This window comes from Siniperca chuatsi, linkage group LG19, assembly GCF_020085105.1.
Source record: "Siniperca chuatsi isolate FFG_IHB_CAS linkage group LG19, ASM2008510v1, whole genome shotgun sequence".
Taxonomy (NCBI): domain Eukaryota; kingdom Metazoa; phylum Chordata; class Actinopteri; order Centrarchiformes; family Sinipercidae; genus Siniperca; species Siniperca chuatsi.
In genome coordinates, this window is record NC_058060.1 from 23,752,346 (window position 1) to 23,773,140 (window position 20,795).

General features: G+C 41.1%; 2 protein-coding genes across 5 annotated transcripts in view; one reads left to right on the forward strand and one right to left on the reverse strand.

Moving 5' to 3' along the window:
• The window catches only part of LOC122866379 (hemicentin-2-like), a 480,239-nt gene that overhangs the window by 228,469 nt on the left and 230,975 nt on the right, over positions 1-20,795 (forward strand). The window lies entirely within an intron of this gene.
• The window catches only part of rps6ka3b (ribosomal protein S6 kinase, polypeptide 3b), a 55,603-nt gene that overhangs the window by 11,322 nt on the left and 23,486 nt on the right, over positions 1-20,795 (reverse strand). For all 4 annotated transcript variants that reach the window (XM_044176001.1, XM_044176000.1, XM_044175999.1 and 1 more), the window contains 12 exons: positions 9,818-9,934; positions 9,279-9,360; positions 7,359-7,439; positions 7,108-7,187; positions 5,183-5,289; positions 5,022-5,059; positions 4,712-4,854; positions 3,322-3,392; positions 2,658-2,746; positions 1,611-1,675; positions 1,360-1,462; positions 1,105-1,214 (listed from right to left, as the gene is read on the reverse strand). In XM_044176001.1, coding sequence (XP_044031936.1) covers positions 1,105-1,214; positions 1,360-1,462; positions 1,611-1,675; positions 2,658-2,746; positions 3,322-3,392; positions 4,712-4,854; positions 5,022-5,059; positions 5,183-5,289; positions 7,108-7,187; positions 7,359-7,439; positions 9,279-9,360; positions 9,818-9,934 — 1,086 coding nt within the window. The remainder of the gene's footprint in view (positions 1-1,104; positions 1,215-1,359; positions 1,463-1,610; positions 1,676-2,657; positions 2,747-3,321; positions 3,393-4,711; positions 4,855-5,021; positions 5,060-5,182; positions 5,290-7,107; positions 7,188-7,358; positions 7,440-9,278; positions 9,361-9,817; positions 9,935-20,795) is intronic.

Here is a 20,795-nt window from a genome sequence, read left to right on the forward strand (position 1 = left end):
TTGTTTTTTTTTAAATATATACCCACCCTACTGTGCACTGGGACGCATCATCAGTGATGTAATCTGGGGTCTTTTAACTTCAGACACCCTCGCTCAGGCGACCCAGCCAGGGTTGATCAGACTATCTCAGGGATCATATCTTTCAGCAGCCACGTTTCCATCCAAATGTGGCACAAATTTTAAGCGAATTTACAGAAAACGGGAAAAAAAAGCAAATTAATGTGCGTTTCCATCCACTGCTGTTATGCGAATATTAGAAGATAAACAGCTGGTGGCGCTAATTCTCCAGGACGCAGGTGCCATTTAAACCAATGCAGAAGAAGAGAGCGCACGAGATGATGTAATTAAAAGAGCTGCAGTCAAACCTTAAACGGTGGAAAACATAATGGAAATACGACATTTCTGTTAGTTTCATGTATTAACGTGAGGAAGGTTACAGCCTCTTCATCGCTCCACACAGATCTGATGTTTTTGTCTCTTCAGCAGAAGCTTCGCTGACGTTTAAGTCACATGCTTCATGCACGTTTTGATTTATTTGTTAAGTTTTTATTGCAGTTTGTTTTTATCGATACAACACATTTTCCACCTCGGCCAAGCGTATATTTCAAGTTTTGTTTAGAATTTTCTGCGTTTCCATCCAGATGCAAATTGAAATTGTGCATTAAAGCAGGTGGATCCCACTTCTTATGGTTACGCAGTGAGCTCTCCATCCCTGCCTCCGACACCGCTGTTTATTAAAGCTGGGGAAGTTTACCAAACATGCATTTACCAACACAACCACTTAGTCCTCGTGCTCAAAGCCTTTCTCTTGTAAATTTGTGCATTACAGAGAACAGCTGAGACTGCATCGAAAATGACCGGCACTCCCTCCCATCTCTTTCTTCAGTTTATAAAATTTGGCTGAACATTGTTGGGGATGGTTCCCACCCAGTATTGATCTCTTCCAGGAAGTGCCCTCTCAGAGGAGGTATAGACAACATTGATTTAAATCTGAGCGGTACACGCACTTTAAGGTAAATGTTGTTTTTAGTTTGTCTGTTTTTATATAAGACTTCACTAGTAGTACTTTAGTAGTTTTGGAGAGTTTTGGAAGTGTGTATGTACCTGAACCATAGTACTGGGTAGTGGTTGTGTTTCCTCTTCTGTTATGGCCACAAAACTGAATCCTCTGAACAGCTGATGGGCGTTGGCACTGGGAGGAATCCCCGGAGAGTCTTACAAAAAAAAAAAACACACACAAAGAAACAGCTGTTGATCCTCACTGCTCAACACAAAATCTGATTTTATTCTGAATGTAGTGCAGCTCAGTGGTGTGTGAAGGGGAGGTGGAGGTGGAGGAGGTGGAGTGACAGCCTGTACCTCTGGGTGTTTTAGCTGTGAACTCTGAATCAAAATAGAAAGTGTCGTCAGGTCGTCCTGCAGCCGGTTTGAAGGGAGGGTGGAGCTCTCTGCGGAACAGTTTCTGCAGGGAAGAGGAAATGAGACACAGTCAAAGACAAAATAATAGAAGTTAACCTTTTAATGCTTGTTTCTGTGAGGAAAATCTCTCATCTTGTGTCAGAAACCAAAATTAATAAGCTAATAAAGTTTACTGAAAACGAGACACTGACATTCCAGTCGATGGTGCTGAAGAACTGATGTCTCTTGATCTCCTCCACACCGTCTGGTCCAGCTCCTACAAATAAAAATCAGCTGTCAGTCCAGTGTTGAACAGGACAGACCAGTAGGGGGGCAACGTGAGTCTGTCCTGCAATCACAACATCACTGTTTGATCCCCTCAGTCCCACAGTGAGATACAGTCAGAGCACATTGGTTCCTACTGAAGATGTAAATCTTTAAAAAAAACACCTCACATATATATAGTTTCATTTTGTAGTTTTTTATCAAACAAACAGGAGGAAATAGTGCATTTGTTAGGGGACTATTTTCAGCGGCGGATTAATCCACATTTGGTGCTCGAGTGACAGACGTGGAAGAAGTCCTGCATTTTAAATATATTATATAATAGACTGTTAATGCTGATGCATCAATGTGGGAGCAGCGTTTTACTGTTGTAGCTGCTCGAGGTGGAGCTAGTTTTAAGTACTTTATATACAGTTAGCTAGTTTAGTCCAGAGGTTCCCAACCTTGGGGTCGGGCCCTTCCAAAGGGTCACCAGATAAATCTGAGGGGTTGTGAGATGATTAATGGGAGAGGAAAGAAGAAAAACAAAGTTATGATACACAAATCATGTTTTCGGTTTTTGGACATTTCTCTAATATTTGATTTTTAGTAAAATATTGGATCATTTGAACAGTTGTCATTCGTATGTCATCATTTATTCGCTAATTCTGTTTCCACTGCACTTAGTCGCATTTTGCTTTGATGGATACACCAACTTTTCCATCTCAGCCAAGCATAAAAACTTTTTGGTGACATTTTGAAGGGTTTTTTCTTTGAGTTTTCTGCGTTTCCATCCAGCTGTTTTTATGCACAATTTGAAAATGTGCATAAAAACACATGTGCGGACAGTTTCAGCCAGTGCGGACATTTCCACGGCGGCTACATGCATGGACGATTATTTGCTACTCTGGCAACGTTTTTTGTTTGTTTGTTTTTTTTTTTTTACTGTGTGTATATACTTGTTCTGAAAGGTCAAAAGAAAAAGAGAGTTTTACCTAATCTGTTTGCAGGGTTGCGTTTGAAAAGGTTCCTGAGGAGACTCTGAGCTTCTGAACTCAAAAACTGTGGCATTCCCAACTTGGCCCTGCGAAAACAAAGACAAAGAGTGTTGAAATGAAAGTAGAAGCCAAGGTTTTATTAAACTGACAGAATAACTGCGGCGTTATTAGCTGCCCGTATTATATATCCAAACTGAAAGTATCTGAAAGACTAGACGACAATATGCTACACACACACACACACAGGAAACACACTCAGCAGTCTGCAGAGTCTGCTCAGCATTTTTCTACAGACAGATGTTGAGTGTGAAAGAGAGACGACAGAGAAAGCAGGACGGGTTAATTTTTCCTCTGAATTGTTTTTTTTTTTCCCCCTTTCTCTTTCACCTCTCATCCCTCGCTTCCTCCTCCCACCTAATCTTCCTTCGGCCTCGCTGTTCTAAATTGCTATCTGAACACTTGAGTCCATTTCTCTTATCTCTCCTCTGCTCCTTCCTCATCCTCATCTTCCTCCTGAGTGCTGCACTTTATCTCCTCCTTCACTTTCCCTTGGGCTGACTTTCTCTCTCTCTGTCTCTCCTCTCGGATGTACAGTAAGCTGTAATAATAGCTGTTAGGTGGTGATTGGATAGGAGTGTACAGACAGTATAAAGTGTCTTACTTGAGGATCATGGTCATCGTCTCTTTCCGGTCTTTGCCTTGAAACGGCAGCGTTCCCGTCAACATCTCAAACTGAGAGAAAGAACACAACACGTCCACGGTCAAAGCTTTATACTTTTTCCCCAACACCACTACTGCTATTGATGACTGCTTAATAGTAAAAATGTATTTCTTGATGTATTTTACATAAGCACAAAGTGTATGTTAACTGTGATACATCTGTGTTTTTCATGTTAGTAAATGAGTATGCCTCAAACTCCCACCAGTGGTATTGTTACTGCTCATGCTTAAGAATACATGTCAAATAAGTCAACCTGTATCCTGAAGGCTCTTTACACTGTGGGATTTTTTGTGCTGTCCCACATGAAAGTTGTAAATTGTGACAGGAACGTGGTGAAATTTTTGGTCGTCAATCCAGAATGGTGGTCCTCAAACGCACTGTGAGACGCAACGGACAATTTACAGCTTCGGAGACCAAAGACAGCCTGCGTCAAAATTCTGATTGTTATTTTCCGATAACGCATTAAAATGTCTAAAAACGACTAGACCTATGTTATATATTTAGTTGGGTTGTGTACTTACATTATCCCAAATGTTTCCAACAAGGTTCAAACCCGGAGAAATCTGTAATTTTATTGAAGGTAACATTTGGTCGCCTGTCAATGGCGTCATATAGGTGTTTCCGGGGAAACACGGGAAACATCAGAGAGTGAGGAAGGAAGTCGGCGAACGTGACTAAATGTAACATGAATAAAACTTTTAATACATTACCTCGTCCGTAAACACGATTTCTGCCTGAGTCACGCCAGATAGATTTTCATCGGCAATGGTGGTTGTTTAACAATGAAGACAACAACTCCCATGATCCCACGGTACTTCACGACATCATCGAACTACATCTTTTGTTATTGTTTTGATGTGAGAAACCCCTAGCGGCAGAAATTACATACTGTCTGCATTTAAAGTAAAAAATAAAAAAAAGTTTAAAAAATAATAATATTTAAGAACTAAAACTTAAAAATTGACGTTCAAATTTTGTCATTTATATTATATACTTGCTACAGTATGTTGTTAGCTAAATGTTTTGTACAATGCTTTTCCTAATAAAGAAAAGACAGAGAAGATTCAGCATAAACTTATTAAATAATAACCAGCTATCAGAGCCCAGCTCTAGCTATTACAGTATGTTTTTATAAACGGCATTATAGACTCCAGACACTCGTGAAACGTTGTTTAATCACAGCACAGCCCTTTATTTGGCTCCGTTTATTAGCAAACTGAGGTAGAACCGTCATTTCTGAACACAAACAGCAGGGGGCAACTCGACAACTTCCCCTCCCTGCATCCTGCTATCCAGCAGTGTGACCAAATAACGAGCAGCATCCTCTCACCATGAGCACGCCGTACGACCACCAGTCGGCGCTGTGCGTGTGTCCTCGCCTGTTCACCACCTCTGGAGCCATGTACTCCACCGTCCCACAGAAGGAGTAGGCCTTGTTCTCGTGGTCTATTGCCTCCTTACTGAGGCCAAAGTCTGAACACACACAGAAATCAGAGATAAAGGAGTTATCAGAGTTTACAGCAGCGTGAGCTAGCAGTAAGAGCCCTGTGAAAACAGACACACAACAATGACATTATTGTTTTTGTCTTGTTTCAGTGTCGTGCAGCAGCTGAAATGGAAACAGGTGTAACATTACGCACCGGTCAGCTTGATGTGTCCCTCCTCATCGAGCAGGATGCTGAAATAACAGAAATGCTTTTTATTTTTTTTTGTATCCTAAAGGAAATGTCTGCAGGCTAACATTTATAATGCAGCGTGTGTGTGTGTGTGTGTGTGTGTGTGTGAGAGTGTGTGTGCCTACTTCTCTGGCTTGAGGTCTCTGTAAATGATGCCCAGGCTGTGAAGGTGATCGAGGGCCAGAGCGAGTTCTGCCAGGTAAAACTTCACATCCTCCTCTGTGAACATTACCTACAACACACACACACACACACATTTAGTCAAATACATTTCAGTTTTCACAGGTCATTAATACGTGCATTAACTTAAAGCTGAAACATGTGTTATAATGTTTTTAAATGCATCATTGTTATATTGATCTCTATGGGGCAGTGTGCTGTAACACGAGTAGTTACCGTGGTTGAAGACACACTCTGCTATTAAGAAATGTTCCTCAGCTATGTCTTGCCAAACCCCTTACATTTGACGATACGAAACTATGTTTTGTAACTTAATTTTCTTGTTAGTCATGATGGTCGGACAATGACATTTTAAATGCAGACAGACAAAAAAAAAAAAAAAAAAAAAAACGAGGTGAAAAGCTCCACAAGTCATTGTGCGCTGTCATCTTTGCGGAAACTTGAATGTGCAGAAACAAGTGGATGGCCTGCAGAAAGTAAAACATCCTGCAGCAGACAGCATGCTGCTAAAGTCTTTTAAAGACAGTTAGATAAAACAAATACATGTTTTCATGTGTTAATTGTTCTGCTAGCTTGGTGTATGCTAAAATATCTACAGTATATCAAAATCCCTCTCTTTCTATGAAACATAATATTTTAATGACTCATCCTGCACTCTGAGACATTAAGTTATCCAATCAAATGTGATTCTAAAACAATGATGAACCAGTACCTGAATCCACTACGATGGGAAGTAATGAAGTAAAGTAACTGATAACTAGAAACTTCCCCATGGAAACCACAGCTAACAATATTTCCTCGCTTTCTCCTGTTTGTTTGTTCTTTGCTACATTGATTGCTATTGCTTCCATACTTATTAAAGTGGAATATTATAAATACTAGACTGTTCAACAGGACCTGCATTACCTTTCCTGAACTGTACTTATAAAGACTTTGCCTAATGGCCGCACTTCCTTGGTCATTTAATTAGCTGCTCTTTCCTCTGAATGTCTGTCTGACCAGGACTGTGGATCACATCAGTCCAGTTCTCAGATGTTTACAGCTGCTTCCTGTGTGTCGGAGAACTGACTTTAAAATACTACTGTTGGTTTATAAAGCGTTGAATAGTTTATCTCTGATCTGCTGCTCCGTTGTGAAGGTCTGGGATCAGGATCTGCTTACTGTCCCCAGAGTCCAAACTAAACACGGAGAAGCAGCGTTCAGTTCGTACGCTCCACATATCAAACCACATCTGGAACAAACTCCCAGAAAACTTGAAGCGTGTTTCAACTCTCAGTTCTTTTAAATCAGGGCTTTTCTGTTTGCCACTGCCTTTTATTCAATGAATATTTATATCTTGCACTGCATTGTAACTGCACTGTAATTTTTTCAAATCCAATTTTAATGTGTCTTTTTACATTGCCTTGTGTTTCTTTCCTTAATGCCTTATACGTCTTATGTAAAGCACTTTGAACTTGCCTTGCCTCTACAAGTTTTTTGGTTATGAAGTGAAAGTATTTTCTTACTATGAGAACGGACACACACAGCGAGGTGCAGACCAGAGTGATCTTCAGTGCATGAAAATGTAAACATGCACGCCACGCTTTCTTTATTCACCAAACGTTTTTGAAGGCAAGATAGTCAAAAATGTTTGGTGAATAAAGAAAGCGTGGTGTACTGGAGGAGAGCTGTGCGTTTCCATTTTGATATGAACTGAGAGTAGAAAATCTAATTTCCCATTAGAGACAATAAGATCTTGATTCATTTATGTATTATATCTTGTTAATTTCGTCTGTTTTATATTCTTCAGTTTGCCTCTCAGACACTGTCATTAGAATACTTTTCATGCAAATAAGCTAAAGGGCTCTCCTCGTGTATAAACAATCATTACCTCCTTAGAGAGACGAGTGAAGAGATCTCCTCCTCTGAGGAAGTCCAGGATCAGGTACAGCTTCCCCTCAGTCTGAAACGCTGAGGGAGGAAGGAGAGAAGGAAAGAATTGAGATATGATCTAAGAAGTTCCCTGCTTGCTGAACATTTCCACTGCGAGGTCTGCTGCTTGCTAAAAGAGGAACATTGAGTTCTGATTGGCCGGTGCGGCGTTGGTGATTCATCACGGAGGTCTGTCATTGGTTGACTCACCGTAGTGCAGTTTGACGATGAAGGGATGGTTGACCTCCACCAGGATGTCTCTCTCCATCTTTGTCCTGACCCGGTCACGCACTGGAAACACAAACACACACACACGGAGAGTGGAAAACACATAAATCACCAGATAAAGCTCTTAGTGAAAAGCCAAAATGAAACAGCCTCCTTTATTTGGTTTCTATTTTGGCTGGAGAGACTCCCAGATGGCAGCAGATGAGTAACTGAATCACGGGGAGAGAGGAAGAGAATCAGCAACGAGAAATTTAAAAACAGGAAAGAAAAAGGGGAAATAAAGAAACCAATATTAAGACAGAAAAGAGAGAAAGAAGCAGTAGATATAGATATAAATGTTGTATTTTTCCCACCAGCAGATGGTGTATGACTTGAGTTGAACATCACTTTAGGCATTTATCTCTTCTCTGCCTCTCTCCCTGCACCTCTTTAGCTCTTTGTATCTCTGTTTGGTCTCGTGTTAAGGTGTGAAATACCGTTTTGGGCGATGACGACTGAGCAAACCTGAAAACACACTGAATGAACAATTGACTACCTGAAACTCTTCAGACACAAATACAGACGACTTCATCCACAAAAACTATATTTCAGAGCAAAGACCTTCAGCTGAACTTCTGAACTTTAAAAAAGGTGCTGCAGGAAGAATTTAACAGAGTCTGTCAGCCTCTATCAGGCTTTTAGTCTCTGCACGAATTTCAGCTCTCAATAGTTATTTTTACTTCTAATACAGGTCGTGGTGTGGATTTTTTTTAAAGTTCAGTTTGATTATGAGGACGTTAAGGTATAATTAGAGGTCAGAAAGGTTTTGAGGCATCAAATAATGGCGGCTGCTGCTTCCTCTTCGAACCTCAGCTACACCCAGTCTCTACCTGATGGGGTTCTGATGATCTACACACCAACACAGATGACAGTGAGCAGTTTTTCTACAATTTATGGGTTAATTTTGATTTTCACTTATCGGCTTCGTTCAGTGGGCTTGTAATGTCTTTCCAGCATGCTTCCATGTATGTTTTTTCCCTCATTAACATTAATTTGACTGCTGGCGTATGTTCAGTCCGTGTTTATTCACCACTATACCTGTAGCTGTTAGTCGTACAGCTCAGACTCCGCTTTCAAAACCTAAGAGGAAATCCAGTTATTTCTCTTATTTTCCTCCAGTTTATCTCCTTTTATTCCTCTTGTCACCACATGTTCATGAATTGGAGTCGAACAGTTTGGTTTAAGAGCAAATTCTTCGCTCGATTTGAAACATTTTAAACTCGTGTTCACTGACTAGACTGGATGGATTCGGACAGACTTAATGTGCCACCTGTAAATTTCACTTCGTATTCAGCCACCTTGAAGGATGAGGCTGGTGTCGTTCTATATGACAAGAGAAACAGCAGAAAAATATCACACCAAGGCTAAACAAATCCCATGAAATTACCAAAAAACCACAATGTGTTAGACCCACGTAAATCTTAAAAAGGCTCAGTCATTTCCTAAAACAGCTGCTCACTTTTTATCAAAACAAACAGGAGGAAATAGTGCATTTGTTGGGGACTATTTTCAGTGGCGGATGAATCCACATGTGGTGCTGTAGTGAGTGTTTGTGGCAGCAGGACGGTGTGTGTGTGTGAGTCAGAATAAACTCCAGTGTGTGTGTTCATGGTGATGAAGGAACATGTCACCCAGTGCAACAGTGCGGCTCGCTGATGTGTTTTTAATAATTTCTGGACAACAATGGAGCTCTGTGGTTCAGAGGAAGAAGATATATCAGGGTGTGATACACACACAACACTTGTTAGCTGATACATTCAGTGTTGGTTTGGGTCTGCACGTGAGATTTGTTGACAGGAAGAAAAATATAGACTTTAAGATGAAGATCTTCACGTCAAAGAAAGTTACAGTCTCTCTTTGTACCTTTCAGCGTAGCTTTCTTCAGGACTTTCATGGCGTACAGCTGCCCGGCGTCTGGCCCTGAGATCTTCCTCACCAGAAACACCTACACACACACACACACAAACACAGTGATCAATTAAGTCAATCGCTGATGTATTTATTTATGTAATATATGTGTATCGTGTGGTTGTATTGTATATTATGGGTACTCCTTAGTGTTTGTGTTTTGTTTGAGAGTTTGTTTGGGTTAGCCCCTTTTTCTAGGTCATACTTATGTAGATTAACATAAACAGACACACACACACACACACACACACACACACACACACACGGAGCCCAAGTGGGTGGCTAATTGTTCATTCATAAAGACGACGACACTGAGCGGGAGGTGTGAAGGGCCCTCATCCCGCCGTCTCCATGGCAACGGGCTCTCAAACACTGCCACAAGGGAAACATTACAGGGATTTGAGTGGAAATGAAGCCCACACTTACACACACACTTAGGCCCACTCACACGCAAGCACTGACAGATATATAAACACACACACACACACACACACCTTGCCGAAGGAGCCTTGTCCCAGGACTTTGCGTAGCTCGAACTGTCGTGGGTCGGCTTTCTCTGATCCCTCCTTCACATGGTGAGTGATGCTGATCTCCTTGATTGGCACGTCATCCTGTAACACACACACACACACACACACACACACACACACACACAACAGTGTCAAGCTCATTATTATTATGGTCTGAAATTCACACTCTTTAATCTATAAATTTGTCTGTGGTGGATAAATCAATAATGCTTACTGGCCAGTAACCTTTTTGGATGATGACACATTTTAATTTATTGGTAAAATTCAATTCTTACTTTCCACCATACCACTGTTTGGGGATATAATGTTTCCGCTGAAGCAAAAGTTTGACCTCTGGTTGTATCAGAGCCCTTTCACACCTACCTTGTTTGATCCGAACCAAAACTAAAAGGTGTGAAACCTCCCCCGGAACATGGTCTGGACCAAACAGACAAACAAATCCGCCCCCCGTCTGCTTTCGCATCCTGTTGATCGTCTGGTGACCCCTCAGATTTATCTTGTGACCCCCTCAGAGGCCCACTGCCCTAAAACATCTTTGTATGCTGTTGTATTAAGTTTCCCCTTCATTGGAACTAAGATGTCTAGCCCAAACCAGGAAATAAAGTATATAAAGTATGTACTCAGGGGTGTCCACATACTTTTGGCCACATATAAAGTATCATTTGATCAACTCATGAAAGTAAAGGAAGGGTTTTGTAAACATTACTGATAGTTTGTGCTTTCTAATTCACCAATAAGAGATGACTTAGCAACTATGCTCTGTTTGACATTTAGCCATTACACAAGAAGAAGATTTACAGACCGATTTCTGGACCCATTTTAGCCTCAATAGACCAGAATGCATTGCAGACAGTGAGTCACAACACAGGGTGGGGTCTGAGTAAGTTTTTTTTTCCTCTGCTAACAGAAGCCTCGTGTATAGACAGTTTCTCTCTCCTACACTTAAAAAACAACAGCAGCTGAATGGAGCAAGTTCAGGCATGTTCTCTGAAAGGCATTCTGGGAAATGGAGTATATAAAGCAGCAGGCGAGAGCAGGTAAAATCCAAAAGGGAACAACAACAACAACAACAACAACAACCAAAGAGCGATGTTATCAGTGTGAGAGTGTCTGAAGGTGGATTTCCCCCCTTTCGTCCAGTCTTCCTCACATCTCAGTGAATCACACAACAGGTTGAGCAGGGCTCCCAAATGTTCGTCATCTGCTCGGTGGGAAATTACAACACACTCAAACGGGACACACACACACACACACACACACACACACGCATACACGGATGCACAGTTGTCATGGAGCCACCCCCGATACCTGCTTCCCGCTGTAGCTGAGTGACTAATGAAACCATACTGTGTGGCTGTGCGTGTACCCAGTGACACCATCCCTCCTTTAATCTCTTTCTAAAGCTTCCTAGCTCGCTCTTGCTTTCCATGTTCAGGATATTGATGCAATAAACCAAACAAGTAAACAGGTAAACACATCCAGACTGCACTTCCCTGCTTTCCCAGCATCCTCTCTGCTCTGTGCTCCACAATCCATCCTCTTTCTCCCTTTCCTCTCACTTCCATTGCTTCACTAACTACTTCCTCCGTACCTGCAGTTCCCAGGTGGGTGACCTGTTGGCTGACGAGTGCCCCAGTGCATTATGGGTCCTGTAGTCCCGACTGCGGCTGAGGCTCTGTGGCGCTAACATGCTCCTGTGCATCGACTGCCAGGCTATGGGATGGAGCCGGCGCCGGCTTCTGCTCGTCCCTGACACTTCTCTCTCTCTCTCTCTCTCTCTTTCTCTCTCAGAGAAATCTTCGCCTCCCTCCCTCACTCCCTCCTTTCCTCCCTCGTTCCCTCCTACTTTCTCGCTTTTTCTATCTTTATTTGAACCGTTCTCACCTCTCCTCTCTGGTTTGCACCTCTCTCCTTTCTCTATCTTCCTTATTCTCTCCCTCTCTTCCTCATGGGAAAAGGTTATACACTAGAGCACGGGGGGGGAGGCACGTGTGCAGCGGTGGAGGAAGTATTCAGATACTTTACTTAAGTAAAAGTACCAAAACCTCACTATAAAATACTCCATTACAAGTCCTGCCTTCAAAAATTTAATTAAGTAAAAGTACAGTGTTATCAGCGACATGTACTTAAAGTATCAGAAGTGAAAGTACTTCTAATGCAGTGTGCTATATTATTATACCACACTGAAAGGGGTGATATAAGATTGGATTATTGGTGCGTCACAGCAGGTTAGGAACTTTGTTTGTCTGCCTCTCGACTATAAAAACTACCAATTAAATCTTAAAAAACATATAAATAAAATTGTTGGATTATTATTACTGACACAATAATGTGTAAGCAGTGTTTTAATGTTGTAGATGGTTTAAGTGGAACTAATTTTACCTACTTAATACACTGATGGGTAGTTTAATCTATGAAATTTCAATCTGAACTTTAACTAGTAACTAAAGCTGTCAGATAAATGTACTGGATTAAAAAGTACCCTCTGAAATGTGGTGGAGTAGAAGAATACAGTAGAAGAAAATGAAAATACTACAGTATTTAAGCACAGTTACAGTTTCCTAATCCTCTCTGCTCAAAATGTTTTGATGCCGAACAACAGCAGTGGAAAAAGTACTCAGATCGTTTCCTTAAGAAAAAGTAACAGTACCACAGTTCAAACCAAGTAAAAGTCCTGCATTCAAAATCATACTTAAGTAAACGTATTATCACCAAAATATACTTAAAGTACCAAAAGTAAAAGTACTCATCATGCAAAATGGCCCATTTCAGAACAATATATATTATATCACTGGGTCATAATTAAATATGCATTAATGTGGAAGCATCACTAATGCTGCAGCTGGTAAAGGTGGAGCTAAATTTAAGTACTTTATATACTGCCAGGTAGCTTAATCCATAATATTTATTAATAAATGTATTAGTCGATTTATATTTTGTATTAATAATCTGAATCTGCAAAGTAACTAGTAACTTATGTTGGAAAATAAATGTAGCGGAGTAGAAATGTTACTTTCCGCCACTGCCGAACAAAATGTGTCCTTAGTATTTAAAACTGTCAATGTCTGGTCAGATCTTGTTTAATTACTCTTTGATCAGGTAGCTCCTGATTTAAATCTAAATGTTGTCAATTTTAGACAGTATTTTGTTCCAGCAAGGTTCTTGTACTGTTGTTTGTGTTAAAAAAAAAAAAAAAACGCGATTTAAACATTTAACAGAGAGCTTTGGCTTCTTCTGTTAAATGAAGAAAAAAACGTGTTCATACTTCTTATTGTAAGTTGTTGAAAAAACTTTGGTATCAGCACTTATTATCAGTTACTGTATCAGCACTACTATGAAAACATTTCAAACACTACCCAGCCACACACATGCACACACACATGCACACACACATGTGATTTACACCGCATGTCATCAGCGCCAAGTGTTGAACATCACACCGCCGTATGTAAATGAGATCCCCCATCTAGACGAAGCCGCCGAACGCAGCTCGATGCTGCAAACAGCTGATAAACGAACAAAAACAGAGCTGACTGTCTGCGAAAATAGAAATGTTTGAAAAGCTGAGGAGTTTAGGAATGTTGACATTTCAAATATGTGTGTGTGTTTGTGTGTGTGAGTCAGAACACAGATGGAGGATCAGAGCCGAAGCGACAGGATGCTCATGTAGCACCTCTTAATCACAGGATTAAAACTGCAAACCCTGCACCTGTGCGCTGAACACACACACACACACACATGCATGGATGGACACAAAATAACATGCATATACACACCTGCATGCGCCCACACGCACACTTTACCTGCCTCTCTAACCTGTTATTGTCCCTGTTATCGTTTATTTCCGTCCCAATTGTGCACAGTCGATGTCAAAACACACAAAACACATGTACAGTTTCCAACTCAACTCTTCCGCTGATGACTGAAGTACATTTTTGTCTCACACACTGAAGGAAAAACAACAACGTCCACACATACAAAGAGCAAAACTTGTCCATGAACGGTGTGAAATCACCACCATTAGCCGCTGGTGGTAAATCGAAGCTGTGAGTCTACATCAGCTGTCAAAAAACTGTCATATTGAATCCTGGTTGTCTGTAAACTTGGTCCTTGGTCACCTTGTGAGTGATGAAGAAAGCGATTGAGCTTCTAGGTTTATTCTTGATCCTGGAAACAGCTGCTGACACCTCATTTCCAGGTCTGTTTAGTAGCTGTTCTGAGTCTTTTGATATCATATCAGTTTCATCACCAGATGGAGTTTGCCCAGTTTGTCAGGGAATTGCAGATGCTTTCTGCGCACTTTCTCGTCCATGTTGGCTGATTGATATCAAGTGATATGATCAAAAGCTCCAGAACAGCTACTAAATGAACCTTGAGGTGTCAACTAGGGCTAAAACTAACAATTATTTTCCTTATCAGTTAATTTGCAGATTATTTTCTCGATTATTCGTTTTGTCTTGTTTTGTCCAAAACCCCAAAATATTCAGATTACAATGATATAAAACAGAAAAGCAGCAATCCTCACATTATAGAAACTGGAGCTAGGAAATCTTTGGTATTCCTTACTTGAAAAATAACCCTAACATTTAATCAGTTATTTAAATTGTTTAATTTTTATGTTGACTGACTAATCGTTTCAGCTCTGTTCACAGCTAGTAAAAGTAAAATGTTGCAGCAGCAAAGTTTTGATACTAAGAAGTTTTTGAACAGGTTTCTTTCCCAGGTTCTGTAACTTTACATTGAATGTAACTGAATGTGGCTAAAGCTCTGAGCACACATGGAGCGGTTATTTTTAGTAGTCTGGCCGCAGTAGATGCGAGGCTCTACGTAGTTTGCTTTAATGGGGTACTGCAGCTAGCTTTAAGTCTTAATTCTCAACAGCATCATGAAATATGTGGCAGTCATTCTTTGGAAATATTGACCCTGATATCTTTACTGACAAGTTCCTAAAATAAAACAAACATAAGCCCCTTATAAACAGGTTTCCACTGAGCCATCAGTAACACAGCTGGAGAGGACGCAGCACAGCGGCCCTGCAACACTCCACATCATCTGTCCGCCATCAGATCTAATTAAGAGACCTCATGAGCGGCCTGAATCAGTATAATGTTGTTAAACTGTTCTGCACACAGCAGCAGACCTCCCCAACGGACACATTACGGCCATCATATTAAATTAACACAAACTCTGCACACGTCTTTATCAACACGAGTCGGTGCGTCTGGCTGCAGGGAGATTTTCTTATCATGAACAATTGCGAAAGCTCGCTGCTGCTGCCAACCGAGCACAGGGTCATGCATGAGGACTGAGACAGGGGCGGCGTATTTAGTCACATTTAGGTGGAAATACGACTGTTTTTAATATACTGAGCCTACAGACAGACAGCAGAGAAGCTGATTATACTGCTGTAGTGGTTTGAGAAGTTTCTACAGACATTTTTGATATTTTTTTCCACCATGCAACAAGCTGACGCCAGCTGCTGCTGTCAAGGACGGACAAAACTTCTTACAGGCAACTTTGAAGGAGGTGTTTGATTATGATAACCGGTCAGGAATATCATGATGTGTGATTTTGTCAATGCCAACCAGTCCAATCCAGTACAGCAGGGTCTGTTTAAATGTGAATATCTTCGTCAGTGTTAGAGAGGATGAGGGTAGTGGTAACATGAATCAAACACACAGAGACAAATGTTTGTAAGTTACTCATCTATATCACAAATACATTAAGGTTTGCTGTACTTTTACTTTTAAATTTGCTGTTTTTCAGAATAAAGGACAAATTTCTTTGTGTGTGTGCCATCTGGTTTCTGAGACAGCTCCACACCATCAGCTGATCAGCTGATCTCACACACATAAACAGCTACCACTCAGCCCAGCTGAGATCCAGCAGCGTGGAGCTGGAGGTCATTTTTGAAGCTTCCCGATCTGATGCCAGAACTGCTCATCCCAACATGAAAACTCATCACTACATGCCACCTTTCCCAGCAGCTAAATCTCCACTGACATTTATCCAAACTCAAAGGCGACATGTCTTTTGGCAGCTCAGATAAAGCAAAAATTCCCATCAAATATCCAAACAGCTCCAACAGCAAAATCCAGAAAGTGTTTTTATCCACATGTCAACACAATTACCTCAGTATCTCTCTGTTATGTTGTTGCTGTTGGAGCTATTGCTTTAAGTCGACAAAGAGAAATATATATTGTTTACATTTCATGAATGCTAATCTGTCACTGTTTGACTTGTAGAGTGATAAGATGCACACACACGGAAAAACTAGCTGGAGGAGACCCGAGCAGCTCAACTCACACAGTCATGACTACTCACAGCCATACTGGGGTGTACTGGTCCGCAACAGCCTAAAACTGTCCCCCCATTTTTCCTGTTCAACAGCCCGGGTCGCTCCCAGCGGCCGCCATCAAAGGTGTGGGCCGGTCGCTGGCGGCTGCCGTCCCTCCCGGCGAGCAGCAGGAGACGTCGGAGCGCCTTCAGCCGGCTCCTCAGCGCTCTGACGAGGCCGGTTACGGCGCACACACACGCCGGCTTGGCCTCCGCCGCGCAGTGTGTCATCGCGAACTGAACTGGGAAGCTTGCAGTTGTTGTCTGGAGCAACACTGTGGCAGCGAATGACTTGGACTGGGACAGGCAAACAAAGTATGTGTGTGTGAGTCAGTGTGAGGGGATACCCAGAGGAATGGGAGGCGAGAGAGGCGAGGGGGTTGGGTTGGGAAGCGGGATCTCCCCCCTCTCTCTCCACTGACATGCAGCTGTAACCTTCCACCCAGTGTTTCCATCAGGTGTCCTGGAGATCCCCGTTTACTCCACACACACATAACTCGCTGGCCAATGACTAAATACCACGAGGAAAAGAACACGTCTATTTTCACTCACATTCAACATTCAAAAATATCAATGAAGCTGAGACCCAATCTGTCAACTGAGTGTGTGAAAAAAAATGTTTTAAGCTTCTCTTAGTAAAGAAGAAGATTGATTTAGGGCTGCAATTTACAATTGTTTTAATTTTTAACTAAATGACCATTGTTTGGTCTAAGGAATAGTGAAAAACGCAGTCAAAAACCCAGAGATATTCAATTTACAATTATAATAAAACAGAAAAAATGAGCAAATCCTCCCATTCGAGAAGCTCAAACCAGATGTTTGCATTTCTACTTCACAAATCACCTTTATGGCAGTTATTAAAACAGCTGTCATTTAATTCACCAATCGTTAAAGCACTAGTTGATTTACTTTAATTCAAAACACCAACTTGAATCCTTTTAGAAAGGGAAAAACAGAAACATCACATGCATGCCCTGTTTTTATTTGTCAATATCGTATAAATTTTACACCTGACATTCAAATGATATCTAACGTTTGGCTCATTTTAGTCAATTGATTTCTGAGTTTCATTTAGTAGAACTACGGCTACTGTATGTCAGAAATCACTCCCTATTTGCTACCTAGAGAAATATATTTACCCTCTGCCATTTTATTTGAGTGTCCAAATTCTAAGTTTGAAATCGCGCACTACAGCTCGACCGATGAGGCAGACACTGAAATCTCAATCTAATTCATATGACTGTTTCTCAACTTTCAGTGGAATTGTATTATGATGATTTGAACAAATTGTGTTATCGTTTTACAAAATTATGTTGATTAAATTAACAATTTCAAGTAAATTATAATTAGAAACTAACAGCATTTTTACACGTGTGCAGAGTTGTGTTTGATGTAATGCAGAACATAGTTAATTGCACTAAACATCAAATCTTTAAATGTGATTCTGCGGACATTTGCAATTTTCTGATAGAACATAGAAAAATATTGTCATATTGTGATTTTAATAAAATCCTACTGACCTACTCATACAGTACATATATAATATTTTAAGTGATAACTGATAAAATGTGTTAATTTTAGATTATCTTCCTGTTCTTTCTATCCCTGCAACGACCAGACACACACACACACACATATGTACATAAAACTGACAAAACACAAGCTGACGCACGCACAAATCAAATATCCCCAAAACCCGCAGCCAACACACTGAAACCAGCTCCAACAGTCCAACTCAGACACAATGCGGACGCAGATACTCCCCACCCGAAATCCTCCACCTGTCACCCCCCCCCACACACACACACACACACACAAACACAATGTACACAATGCCAGTGTGAACCGTCGACAGGATGCGTGACATTTCTTGGATTACCTCCACCTGTTGTCGCCTTCCCTGAGTGCGTACTGGTTTCCACACACAAACAAACACCAGTGAGGGCAACGACAAGGTGGACGGGGCCGAACACACAGATATCGAACGCTTTGTTTGTGATAAAGCTCCACTAACCAATATTTCTTATATCTACCCCTGAATCAAACAGCTACATGTAGTATGAAAAGTGTCGCTCGTAGACATAAAGACACAGAGTTCATAGTTTGGGTTTTACGGCACATTTACCGTCCGGTTCAGGCTCAGCGTCTCAGCAAACAAGCTCTGGTCAACCCGCTGGTGGAGACCAAAAGCAGAGCAAAAAGGAGGGTAAATATTGGACTTCACCTCATCAGGTGACACAAACACGACTCCAAATGAATGATAATGTTGCTCTGTGACTGCTTGATGTGTAACTGTTTGCTAACACGTTAGCCCTGACAACTTTATAAGGCTTAATTATGTTAGAGGTGTGTCTCTGTCAGATTCTGCCTCCTCATGTGGCCAAAAAATAAAAAATAAATCAACGTTTTTTTTATTATTTCACGTGAGCAGACACGTATTCCTCCGCTGTGTAGTGACTTTTAGCTGTGCAAAGTCTCCCATCACCATTTCCTGCCGATGGAAAAAGAGAACGTTTTCACAAAGTTTGGTGTTTTACACATTTTAGCAGAAATTATACCAATATTTTCTGCAGAACAACAGTCTTGTCCACGGACCATTTATAATTAGTTTCCATTAATCTTTACAGCTGTCAGAATACTAGTGCCGTAGCATGTTAACCTTTTAGCAGGCAGCTGACTATTACTCAACGTTACAGCACCAGACTCTACTTATTTATCACAGAGCAAGTCCATTGATTAATGGAACAATCTCCCCTGCTCCTTTAAACAACTTTTACCTGAGAAGTAGTGTCTTTGTAAATATACGGCAGAGTTTGGCTTGAAAAGGAAGGAGTGCTTGACGGTGAGTGAGGTTTTATTGCAGTGATGGATTGCAAGTGTCAGAGTGTGTGAGTGTGAGTGAGCTAGAGGGAGAGAGGAAATGAGAGGAAAGTGACGCCACATTTCCAGCGTCACTTGCATATCCCTTATTAACTCTGATAATAAAAATAGATGCATGTGGGACTTTGGTAATAATACCAACCAGGCTGTTCTTGTGTGTGTGTGTGTGTGTGTGTGTGTGTGTGTGTGTGTCACAATGTGTCTGACAGTGAAACTGCTGGTTGCTTTAAAGTCCTGGTGATCTAGAGCCTTTTCTACTGTTGCTCTCAGTGTGAGTTGCTGGGGTCAAGAGCATCAGCAAAACGCCTCAAATGTCAATGTCAATGTTAATGTAAATGTGTGTGTGTGTGTGTGTATGTGTGTGTAAAGCTTCTCCATGGCAGCAGCCATCACGGATTGAGTGAGCGGGATGCCATTCCAGACAATCTGCGCCCCCCCCCCCTAAGCCTGTTACGCAATGAAATTAACAGGCCGGATGGCCACCACACACACACACACACACACGCACACGCACATGCACACGCACGCTTGGGATTTGTCAGGTTAGAGGCATAAAGTGCATTTCCGCTGGCTTTGCCCGAGGCTCAAATAACACACACACACACACACACGCAGCTAATAGTCACCTGTCAAAGATCAGAGAGTCGGTTCAGCAATAAAATGTTTTTATAAAAAGAATTTAAAATTTTCTGACACTGCCAAACACTTCAAACCCTCCACACAAGAGCTAAATATTAAGAGTCTATGCGCTCACACACACAGACACACACACACACACACACACACACACAGAGCTGGTTTCTTATGAACAGTGACAGCCTCCATGAGTGAACAGAAGAGAAGAGCGCCATCTACAGAGACTCAAACTGCAGCAACAGAAAATCCAAAAGGACGAAGACGTCACCGGCTCCGACACTGTTTGACTGACAGGTGATCTCTGGGAAGTGAAGTGCAGTGATTATTACCACTGATTCAGAGACTACACAGAAAGAAAAACCCTGCACAAATGTCCATAACTTCAGCAGATGTGTTGCCCTGGGTGATCAGGTGTCTTTCATTAAGATTTCATCTGCTTTAATCGAACTGTATTTTTTATTTATCGTTTGTGTTTTGGACACCTGTATATGTTTCTTCTTATTTCACTGTGTATGTAAGTGTAGCAAACGTGTTGTAATTGCTATGATATGGGGCAATTGTCTATTTAGCCTATTTAAATGTGAAATAAAATAAAGATTTTTATAATAGGAAACCAAATTCAGATCCAAAAGGATAAAGGAGTAACGATTAACAGCCACATCTGTCCTACTCATGTCAGTAAAGCTCAATGATGAGTCTTTATCAATATTAGATTCACATTTTGTTGTGGTGGGTATAACGTCGGAGTGGGCGATATGAATAAAACCCTCTTTACTTTATATTGCAATGTCGATATTTATCATGATATAGTATATTTTCTGGGAAAACAATTGAGAAACTGTTTATAAATAACTGATAAAACTGGAAACTGGATAAAATAACGGGAATGTTTGTGTTTGGCTAAACAAATCAAGGTACTTCATCGTATACAAAAATCCATTTGTGCCATAAAGCAGCCCCCATATTAAAAGGGATGGCTACCACTGTATAAACATTTTGGCAAAATCTCTGATGGTTGACAAAGTCATATTGTCTCACAGCATATTGTTATATCACCTCTACTCTCTAATACTACATAAAGCTGATTTCC